At 42.6% G+C, this 12,011-nt stretch overlaps 1 protein-coding gene across 2 annotated transcripts in view; it reads right to left on the bottom strand.

Annotated features, from left to right (window-relative positions):
* The window catches only part of GLRA2 (glycine receptor alpha 2), a 168,312-nt gene that overhangs the window by 104,136 nt on the left and 52,165 nt on the right, over window positions 1-12,011 (bottom strand). For both annotated transcript variants that reach the window (XM_066598537.1, XM_066598538.1), the window contains exon 6: window positions 2,392-2,529. In XM_066598537.1, coding sequence (XP_066454634.1) covers window positions 2,392-2,529 — 138 coding nt within the window. The remainder of the gene's footprint in view (window positions 1-2,391; window positions 2,530-12,011) is intronic.

Here is a 12,011-nt window from a genome sequence, read left to right as displayed (position 1 = left end):
AGATCTCTTCACTTTATTCTGAGCATTCAGCGAAGACTGCAGGAGGTACGGCTACGATTCTACAGAACTTACTTATACTGGAGACTGATGATTCCTCCTAAATGTAAGACCTGCCCGATGCTCATTCCTCTGTGACATTGGAGGCACACTGTTGGCAAATGTCGGCACCCGGCCACAGACACTTTGCAGAGGGCTCTGGTTTCTCAATGGGTTGTCCCACCAATGTTTATTACCTATCCACAGGACACCCATTGTAATGAGCGGGGTTGGGAGCTTCATGTTGTAATCTGAGCGGACAGATTATGTGGTCAAGAAAAGCCAGGAGTCGCAACGGTGGATATCAGTTGCAGTTCAAAAAGAGCAGGCAGGTAGCGTAGTCAGAAGGTAGCCAGAGTTCGGCTACCTAAGAGGTTCCAGAAAGAGCAGAAGAGCAAGCAGTTGTCAGCACTGGGATTGACAACACCCGTTGCGCTATCCTAGAGGGCCGGGAAAGGGAGGACAAGGAGGTGCAGTGAGGCACCGGTTGTTTAAGAGCTTGTCATCGCTGACAGGAGAAGGCACTGCGCAGACCCAGTGACATCACCACTGGGTCTGATCCACATTAGGGGGGGTAGTGGATGGGCTAAGCACTATATAACAGATTAGAGCTGCGTCACAGCAGTAAAAGGTGCAGCAGAAATAGACAGAACAGTGGGGTGGTGCAGCCTTACAAGGGAAGAGAACATGATGGCAGCCATTTCTAGGACTGTAACCCTTATGAAGGCTGCTTAAAAAGATTGAGAGAATGCAGCAGACTAGAGAGACTGTAATGCAGCAGAACAAAATGTGCGGCAAAAGGTCTGCATAGCTGTGAAGGACCCCACAGCGCGTGGAAGGAGAGGCAGACTCCCTACCCATATGGGACACAGGAAGAGGACAGTGCAATGGGCCTGAGGGGAATGAAGATAAAGATACTAGACATGTGAGGCTAGTCTCCAACGACTAAGCATGCGCACACTTTACGGAGTATGATGACTTAGTTTAGGAAAATTGAGGATGCATTGTGTAATATGGAGTGATGGGTAATATGTCTGGATTAGAGATGAGCGAGCATACTCGCTAAGGACAATTGCTCGAGCGAGCACTTTAGAGATACAGGGCAACCCGCTTTTATATCAGCCAGGGTTGATATCTTGTATGGTGGGTCACCATCCATCTATGGCTGGCATCTTTGGTATCGTTCACATGTGCAGGCTATTAGTATATGCAGTCACTCCTCCCCAATCTGGGCTGGGTTGAGTGGGTGACTGCATATTAGCCTGCCAAGAACAAGCTGCTCCTCCACATTATTGTCTGGCTGACTGCATATCTCCAGGGCTTACGGCCATTGCGCCTGCCCTACGGCGATTGTGGCGGTGGCGATTGTGCCTGCCTTATGGCGATCGTGCCTATGGCAACCGCGTCTGCTTTGCAGACCTTCAGGTATTGTATTTTTGGCTTTCTCTGTGAATAATGTTTTAGTTTTTTTCCCCTCACCTCTGTGATTTTATGTAATTTATAGTGAGTTAGCGTAGGTACTGACAGAAGCGGCGTGGCCTCGGCGCAGCCCGTCAGCCTATGCATTTTGGCCAAAATGCAGTACCAACACCCGCATTTTATTAGTATGCATTAGTACTTTTGTATGTAGTTTGCTAGTTAGTGGGGGAGCCCAAGATGTCAGCCAGTGTGGCCCACTTTAGAGATACAGGGCAACCCGCTTTTATATCAGCCAGGGTTGATATCCTGTATGGTGGGCCACCATCCATCTATGGCTGGCATCTTTGGTATCGTTCACATGTGCAGGCTATTAGTATATGCAGTCACTCCTCCCCAATCTGGGCTGGGTTGAGTGGGTGACTGCATATTAGCCTGCCAAGAACAAGCTGCTCCTCCACAAAATGTATGACTTTTTGCCAGGAAACTGGTAGAAGTGCCTCTGTATGAACTCTCCTCTAAATTTCCTTGGAGTGCACACCCACTTATAGTGTCACTTTTCAAATTTGACAAATGATGAAAACCATCACAAATTTGTCACAAGTCATGATTTGCGACTTTTTTTGGAACCGCTTAGTAAATGTGAGCCTTTATGTTTGACCTCTCTGAGGCATTACAGACTACCTAGAAACGTTGCTTCTCTTCTGTAATACGGAATCCAATGGAACATGAGATTTTTTCAGAATGAATTCTTGCCAATGTATAAAGTTGGAAGTCTACAGAGATACAATATGGGCCCATGGTAATCCATGACTACCCCATTATGGGTCCACACACTACATATATACATAACATGGCTGTGGGAATGAGACTTTAGGGTCAAAAAAGCCCAAACCAAACAGATAAATATAGAAAAAGGAAACAGAATCCACCACTTACCTGTATTGTAGTGCTTTGTGCAGTATCCGAGTTCATTCTCCTCTTTTAGTATGAATTGCGGCAATGTTAAACCATCAGCGACTTGCACCGGGCTATTACTCAGCCATTCAAATATAAGGTCATTCATTGTGTATCCAACTAGGGGGAAGAAAGCGCAGCCGATTACATTGGAAATTGAAGGCACATCAATGTCTCGCAGTAAAGAGAATCAGACATTTCAACCTCATTTGCAGCAAGGAAAAAGCTTCTAACATGCAAAACACAACTCTAATTATCCCACTTCATTTGGAACTGAATCAAATCTCCCACTGAGTAATGATGCTCAGGAATGCCAAAAAGGCTAAATAAAAACCGTCATTATTTCCCATTGCCTTTTGTTAGATTTGAGGTCTATTACTAATGAGCCTCTTCATTTTGTTGTAGCATCATCATTTTAACACGAGTCGCACACATTAGAATTATCCATTCCGTGGACTGAACCAATAACGAAGAAAAGACAGAGCTTAATTTATTGGTAAGGATGGGTCCCCATCTTGTTACCCTATACCAGTGATTCCCAACTATGGCACCCTGGGGTGCTGTGAGAACCTATCGGGGCTGCCACAACACTCCAGTGTTTTTCTTGAGGAACAGAAAAAAAATTCTATCTGCATCTAGCAAAGATACCGCATACTATGCCCATCTGCTAGAAATACTGCTGCAAGCGCTGCCTGCCAGAGGCAAGCACAGGAGCATGGCCTATACTCAGTGAGTCTCGCTGCGGTCTTCCTTCTACTGCAAATGGCATAGATATGATTGGTTCTCTGGATGTGATTACTGGAGGGGGAGGGGGGGAAGCTCTGGATGTGATTATTGCAGGGAGGGGGCATGTTGAAGCTGTGGATGTAATTGCATTTACTGATGAGAGAGTCAGAATTAATATAGGGGTTTGATGAATTTATTGCGAGGTCTGATATTTGGGGACCGTAATAAAGGGCTTGTAGCAAGATGACAAGTTATCCCCTTTACACAGGATAAGGGATAACTTGCTGATCGGTGAGGGTCTTGGTGAGACCTGTACTGAGCTCAAAAACAGAGGTCCTGTACCACCCATTCTCACTATGGGCCAACCGCATCTCCACAGAAGGAAACTGAATGGAGCTCTGATTGTGCAAGTCCACCGGCGCTCTATCCATTTTCTATGGGACTGCTGAGATAGCCAAGCAGCAAGCACTCGGGTATTTCAGCCCCACTGAAATGAATGGAGAGCCAACCGCACATGCTCAGTGCTCTGTTCATTCTGACATTGCGTGGGGAGAAGCAACCCCAACAGTGACAGGCAGAGGGGGACATGAGGTCCCCATTCTAGAGATCGGTTGGGTCTCAGCAGTGAGACCTCCAGCGAACAGCAAGTTATTCCCTATCCTGTGGGTAGGGAATAACTTGGAATACTGGTACAACCTCTTTAATTTTGCTGTATGTGGCCTGCATAGATTTTTGGGTCTGATGTTAGGGGTTTTAATTTTACTGTTTCTTGCACATTACTTGTTTTTAGCACTTATTTCTTTTAAAAAAATGACACAATTACTCTGGGTCACGCTGCAGCAGATTTGCGGTGTAGCTTCTGCACCGCACATTCACAGCAGTTTACAGTACAAACCAAGTGAATGGAATTTTCAAAACCCCCCTCCACATGAGCTGGAAGGTTTCCTCCCAGAGATGAGAGCATACTGTTGCTGTGGAATTTCTAATCTTCAGCATACGTATTCTGCTATGGAAATGTTACGGATTTCACCATTTGCAATTCACAGATTGCAGTTGTCGGCAAGATCTGCAACAAAATCCAAAAGTAACAGATGCCGATTCTGCAGTAACTTTACAGTAGATTTGCTGCACATTCGCTACAAATCTGCAGTGGAAGTTATTACCTTGTCTGGAAGGGACTTAGAATTGGTAGGGGATCCCGGAGATAAATTTTTCCAGAGGTCCCCGAGTGCTAAAAAGGTTGGGATCCCCTGCCCTATACAGCTGTCTTCACATGATGTATGTACTTATTTTTTGCATGTGTTGCGGCAGGTTTTGGTTTTTGTTCACAGTGGTCTGATTTATGCAAGTGCTGTTTTGGATTTTCCTCTCCGGTTTCTTTAGCATTGTTGGCAGCGTCTATGGGAATGTTCTGTTACCTGTTGCACCAGCCTAGCAATTAGGGAGGGCTCTTATTCCTGTCTTGGCTGTGGACCTGTACTGATTATTCTCTGTCTTCATCTGATGGTTGTTGGAATCAGAACTGGGTCTTTTGGTCTCCTGTTTTTTCCTGCTCATCTCAAGCTAAGTACTGTGGAAACTGATGGTGGTGGTATTCTTACTTAGCTGTTTACTTATATGATGTACAATATGATTTGAAAACCCACTGTAGTCTAAACCTTTTAAGTTTCCTAGATAAATGGGCCATCTAGGACATTTCAAAAATTGTGAGACAGCAGTGGAAGGTATAAAATAAGAGAATTAAGCCAAACTTGAAATCTGCTATCTGCCGATCTTGGTTGCTATGCTGCAGTAATAATGTAGCGACTGCTCCCCACTGCTCATGGAATCCCAACATATATTATAAGAAAACAAATGCTATAAGAATACCCTTTGGCCTATGTTTTTCCACTGAAGTCTGTAGCTACATCAGCATACAAACTGTCTGATCTTCCTGGCATATACAATGATTTGACTCCACACCACATCTGTACAGCGCTGGCGATCCCTTACAGCAACCCTTCGGTTTTGGGACAAAATTTTGTTCTGGGACCGAAGGGAGCAGTTTTAGGACCTGCTGCTGGGCTTTTGTGCTGACGCCCCTCTGGTCCACTGGTTTCAGTCTGGAAAACTAAGATACAGATGTAGCAAACATTAACTTGACATTTACAGCGTTATGTTAACGCCAAGGGATTACAATTGTTATGTGTGCTGCTGAGACCTGTAGTGCTGTTGTTTCAAGCAGCACAGCTACACAGGTGATGAATGATTGAGCTGGCTGTGTGTGGTGACTTCCTGCTAGCCAATCCCCTGGGTCTTTGCTCACATATAAACCCAGCTCCTGTCAGTCTCTGTCTGGTGTCCAGAATGAGCAGTCATGTATCCATGTCCGTTACAGCTTGCTGTGTGTTTGGTGTTCAGGGTAAGCAGTCATGAATCCTTGTCTGTTGCAGCTTGCTGTGTGTTTGGGGACCTGCTGGTTTATGTCCATTTGTACATTTATTTTCTGTCAGTTTTGTGTCAGTTTGTTCTGCTGGACTCCTGGTTAGTGTAGGGACTAGCGGTATAGCCAGGAGCCGTGAAGTGGCCTGCTAGGTTCCACGTTTTGTACAAAATTTCAACTAATACCTGGTATTTATATTCAGCTTATCATCTGTTACTAGTGGTTTCATTTTGGTTGCTGTATGCTGTGTATTCTGGCTCTCTGTGTCCTGTTGTTCTGTCCCTGTCATGTGGCATGTGTATGTATCCTGTCCTGGGGGCGTGGTTCCTAGGAGCATCTAGGGCCCAGATCAGAAGACCGCTGGGCCGCCCTTTATTAGGGTGATGTCCCCACACAGGTAGGGCCATGTCATCCTCCTGGTAGCACAGGGTCAGTTGCTGGAAACCCGTCTGCACCCGTGTGCATCCCTCTTTCGTGGTCACGATCGTGTGGGCCCCATGCTTAGTTTGCCCACAAGATCGTAACATAATGCCGCCCCAGTTACAAAAGGGGGTGCATTATGTTGATATGGAATATGATGTTGTATTATGTTCTTGTTATGTTCGGGTATATTATTTTGTTGGTATGCGATAGGGTCCCACCTCTAGGATGTATAGTGGATTGCTTCTGTAACTCTAATAGACTGAAAAGGAGAGAGCAAATCCTGCATCACCACGGCCTGGCTCCTCCAGCTACAGTCATGGGACTGCGTTCTCCAGTAGGTCGTGTCCCACAGGCCAATCCAGCAATCTTCTCTTAGATTTAGTTCATCGGATTAATTGATCAGTTCTTTAAAAGTCCCAAAATACCGAATTAACTCCTGGTCTTCACTAGCCGGTGACTGTATGAGATCTGTTGGGACTTGCTGTACAGTTTATGGTGAACCCCCTCTCTCTCACCTCTCTAGTAGATAGAACCTCCATAATAATAGCAGCTGCCTCTTTTTTTCATTTTTGATGGTAAGAATTGTCTTCTGTTTCTAAGTCGAGAAACAAAGTAGGACATGACTTTTCTTACTGCGCACAATGGCGCTCGGCATTTACTCTTTACAACCTCTAATTTGGAGGTACACGGTGAATTTATTACGAAACTGAATAAGCTAAAATTGTTTAATGCACTCTCACAAGCTAGATTGTTCCCAATGTCAGCAGGATTAATCATCTCCCACCGATCTCCCGCAGGTGATGAAGACTCTGGACTGTGGGAAACTGATGAATCATAAGTCGCGGTCTGTAGATTGTTCACCGGCTCCAAAGACCGGCAAAGGGAATTAATTTCCCTGAGCTTCCCAGCTCCAACCAGATCACTATGGCTTGTATCAGGGGCGATCCTGCTAGTGAGAGCATTTAAAGGGGTATTCTGGGACTTTTTACATTTTTCTATTGGTGACCGACAGGCACCTCCTCCGTGGATCCCTGCTGAGTGGCAGTCAATGCGATGTGCTGACCATAGTGCAGCAGCCCAGATTGGTACTGCAGCGCAGCTTTCCTTGATTCAATGGGAGCTGCGCCTGCAATACCAACCCGGGGTGCTGCGCTATGATCAGCGTTTTCTGCTTACTGCGCTGACTGCAGTGACAGCGGCCCTAGTAATCAGTTGATCGGTGGGGATCTGAGTGGTGGGTGATAATCAGTAAAAGAAATTTTAAAAAGTCTTATACCCATTTGAGGCCATGTTTCTTCTGTGGTTTTGTGCAATGTTTAGTTGCTATATGGAAGTAATGGAATTTTTGCTATCCTTCAACATGCTACTGTCTATCTGTCACAGTTTTGCAGGACTATTGAAAAACCTGTTAGTAATACTTAAATATTGAATGACCTTGGGATAGGTCATCATTATCAGACTGCCGGGGACCCGACTCCCAGCTTCCTCACTATTCAGCTATTTAAAGGGGCAGTTGCACTTAAGTCTCTCTCTTTACGGTTTACACAATTGGCTATATTACTATAGGGAGTGGTATGGCTATATATTACTACAGGAGGCAGTATGGCTATACATTACTACAAGAGAACATTATGGCTATTTATTACTACAGGGGCCAGTACAGCTAAATATTACTACAGGGGGCAGTATGGCTATTACTACAAGGGGACAGTACATTTATATATTACTAGCTGATATACCCAGCCTCTCCCGAGTTAATGTGGTACTGGTGTTTACGTGTTGTCTGCATGGAAATTTTATGAAGCCGCGGTTACTTCAGATGAACCGAGAAATAAAATATGTATACACATAGAAGAGTGTAAGATTCTCCTCAGGCTGCATGTACTGATGTCCCTCCCTTAAAGGTAATGCCCCTTTTTATTCAAATTTAACCCCAGGCTGGAGGTTGCAGCCCTTTCTTAGCCTTAAAGGAATGCCCCATCCTTACAGTTCATGGCTGCTTTCTTTTGCTCAGTAAATGCACACAGAGGTGACTTAGATTCTTTTTAATATACGTATTTTGTACGACACCAGAAAGTTAGAGAATTAGATTAGGTACATTACATAGGGGTACCAATATTTTTGCACTTAGTATTGAATAATCAAGTTGTGACTCCTGTACTTTTCCTATTTAGGACCTAAAAAATGGTTGTGCCAAATTTTATGTTTGTACGACACTGGGAAGTTAGAGAATCAGTGGCGCGTCAGTCAGGGAGGGCTTTTACAAATATATACATATATATATGACTACAGGGAGTGATACGGCTATTTTTTACTACAGGAGGACAGTACGTCTATCTATTACTACAGGGAGTGGTATAGCTATATATTACTACAGGGGGCAGTGTGGCTATACATTACTACAGGAGAACATTTTGGCTATTTATTACTACAGGGGGGGGCAGTATATCTATATATTTCTATAGGTGGTGTTATGGCTATGTAGTAATACAGGGGAACAGTATGGCTCCTTATTTGCTACAGGGGCTCAGTGTCGATCATTATTACAGGGGGACAGCGCGGTCTGTTATTCATAACTCAGGGGGTGCTATTAGTTGCACTGCTATAGAATATGTAGGGGGAACCATGTGTGGCACAATTAAACATCTTAATATAGGGATTATGGATATGAAGAAGCAAAGAGCCAAAGACGTCTGTGTGAAAACTTGCGACAAGTTGTGTACGAGAGAAGATGTGTCAATTTGGACTGGATGGAGAAGAAAACTAGATGACGTCACGTGTGAATCACGCTGTTATTGTTTATTCTGCCTCTGGTCAGTCCTGTAGTCACTGTGTGGTCTGTAGTGTGATGATGGGAGGTAGCATTCCTGTTTGTGATCTGACAACTCCCATCATACAGGTTCTACTAGGAAGTACAAACTTAAATAGCAAGGGTTGACTTGACTTTACAATTTATCCTTTTATTGATCTTGGTTCTAGTTCTACATATATATATGCTGAGCTTGGTTCTGTTGTTATATTTACATACTGAGGACCCATATACTGCCCCCTGTAGGAATATAACTATATATTACTACATGGGGTGGTATAGCTATATACGGTAGTAATACAGGGGAACAGTATGATCATTTATTACTACAGGGGGACAGAATGGCTATATATTACTACAGGGGGAAAGTATGGCTTAATACAATGACTCCAGAAATACAATATACAGCAATACTGAAGTATTGCAATATATTCTATAAGCAATTGGATGATTGTTAGTTCAGGTTCCCTATGGGGACTACAATCAAGATAAACATAAGTTGAGTAAAGTTTTTTTTCATTTTTGCAAAAAATTACAAATTTTAAAAGTTAAAAAAAAAACTTTTCCTGTTTTTAACAAAAAAATAAAACAAAAGAAATAAACATATGTACGATTGGTGCGTCCATACAAGTCTGTTATTAAAATAACATATTATTTATCCTGCATGGTGAAAACGGTCAAAACAAAAAATACCCAACACCAAAATTGTGCTGTTTTTCGTCAGGACAAAATGTTATAAAAAGTGATTAAAAAGTTGTAGTTCTCTCCATAATTTTTTTTTCAAAAGTAATACAACAGAAAAATAACCACAGTATATAAATTTGCTGTTGCCGTAATCGTACTGACTGAACCATAGAATAAACTTAACATGTAATTTTTGCCACACAGTATACGTCATAGTAACAAGATACCATCCCCCCCCCCAAAAAAAGAATAGCGAAATTGAGGGTGTTTTTCCATTTCATTCAACTTCAAAGTTTTTTAAAGTTTTTCCGGACATGATATGGAATATTTAATGGCACCACAGAAAAACACAACGTGTCCCACAAAAAACAAGCCCTAGAGGGCTTATGTCAATGTAAAAATAGAAAAGTTATAAATGTTATGATTTTTTTTCAAATCGGGGAGGAAAAAAGAGCCCTGCACTCTCTGAGCAGTCTCAAAGAAGCACTTTTACGCCACAGGAATACGCCTATCTGATCTGATGTATTGGAATCTAATGCATCAAAAGGTTGCATATATCAGACGACCGTGAAAGCGGCGGACGATAAACGCTCGTGTAAATAAAGCCTAAAACATTTTCCATGGTCTCCATACAGTCATGACGTAATGAAATCATTAACAACCTTCTGATTCTATTCATATAGCCGCACAAACAGGAATAAGTTCTATAGAGGTTGTTTATAATCCATTGTTTATTATTCCTTTCTGCATGTATCATGGTGGCACAACTGCATCATTATCATCTGCTATAATCATCATTAACATCATCATCTGCTATAATCATTATCAGCAGCTATAATCATCATTAACATCTTCTGAAATCATCAACAGCATCCTCATCAGCAGCAGCAGCCACAAGCATCGTCATCACTGTCAACTAAAATCATTATCATCATCATAGTCATCATCTGCTATAATCATCAACATAATCAACATCATCATCTACTATAATCATCATTATCAGATATAATCAGCATCATCCTCCGCAGCTGTAATCATCATTGCCAGCCATAATCATTATCAACATCTTCATAATCAAAGTCTACTCTAATCATCATCAGCTATAATAATCATGATCATCTATAATCATTATTATCAGCAGCTACAATCATCATTATTGTTGGCTATAAAAAGCATCATCATAATCATCTGCAGCAGCTACCGGTATCATCTATAATCATTATCAACATCATCATAATATACTGTAATCATCATCATCAACATAATCAGCAGCAGCAGCTATAATCATCATAATCAGAATAATCAACATAATCATCAGCCATAATCATCATCATCATCATCAGCAGCTATAATCATCATCATAATAATCATCAGCAGCAGCTATAATCATCATCATCACCAGCTATAATCAACATCATAATAATCATCATCAACATAATCAGCAGCAGCTATAATCATAATTGAAAGCTATTTTCAACATAATCATGATCTGCAGCAGCTATAATCATCATCATTGTTGGCTATAATAGGCAGCATCATAATCATCTGCAGCAGCTACCGGTATCATCTATAATCATTATCAACATCATCATAATATAATATAATCATCCTCATCATCATAATCATCAACTATAGTCATCATCAACATAATCATCATCATAATCATCTGCAGCAGCTACCGGTATCATCTATAATCATTATCAACATCATCATAATATACTATAATCATCGTGATCATCAACATAATCAGCGGCAGCAGCTATAATCATCATTGTAAGCTATAATAATGATCAATATAATCATGATCTGCTATAATCATCAGCAGCAGCAGCTAGCACCATCATAATAAACATCATCATATTCTATAATCATCATCAGCAGCTATAATCATCCTTAGCTATCATCATCATCCTGATCTGCTATAATCATCATCAGTTATAATCATTACCATCCGCTATAATTTGCAGCCGCTATTATACTCATCATCGTCAGCTATAATAAACATCAAACATCATCTGCCATAACCGGCAGCAGCAGGTATCATCATTATTTATAATTAATCATTATCAACTTCATCATAATCAGCATAAGGGTGGATTCAGACGACCGTATAGCGGCTCGGTTTTCACGCCGAGCCGATATACGGTGTCCTCATCTGCAGGGGGGGGGGATGGAAGAGCCAGGAGCAGGAACTGAGCTCCTGCCCCCTCTCTGTCTCCTCTCCACCCCCTCTCCGTCCCTCTGCACTATTTGCAATGAAAGGGGGTGGGGCTAAGTTATGAGAATTAGCCCCACCCTGTCCCGCCTCTCCCCATTGCAAATAGTGCAGAGGGGTGGAGAGGAGGCAGAGAGGGGGCGGGAACTCAGAGCTCTTCTCCTGGCTCTTCCAGCTTTCTTCCCCTGCAGAGAGAGACGACGTATATCGGCTGGAACTATCTTTTGGGCCGGAATATGTCGGCCGCTGCATGGGCTCCTATGGGAACCAATGACAGCGGCTGAAGAAGGGCGGTGGGAGGGAGTTTAGCAGCGTGGCTGCTA

The sequence above is a fragment of the Eleutherodactylus coqui genome, chromosome 4 (assembly GCF_035609145.1).
Source record: "Eleutherodactylus coqui strain aEleCoq1 chromosome 4, aEleCoq1.hap1, whole genome shotgun sequence".
NCBI lineage: Eukaryota > Metazoa > Chordata > Amphibia > Anura > Eleutherodactylidae > Eleutherodactylus > Eleutherodactylus coqui.
This window is presented reverse-complemented; position numbering and strand designations above follow the sequence as displayed.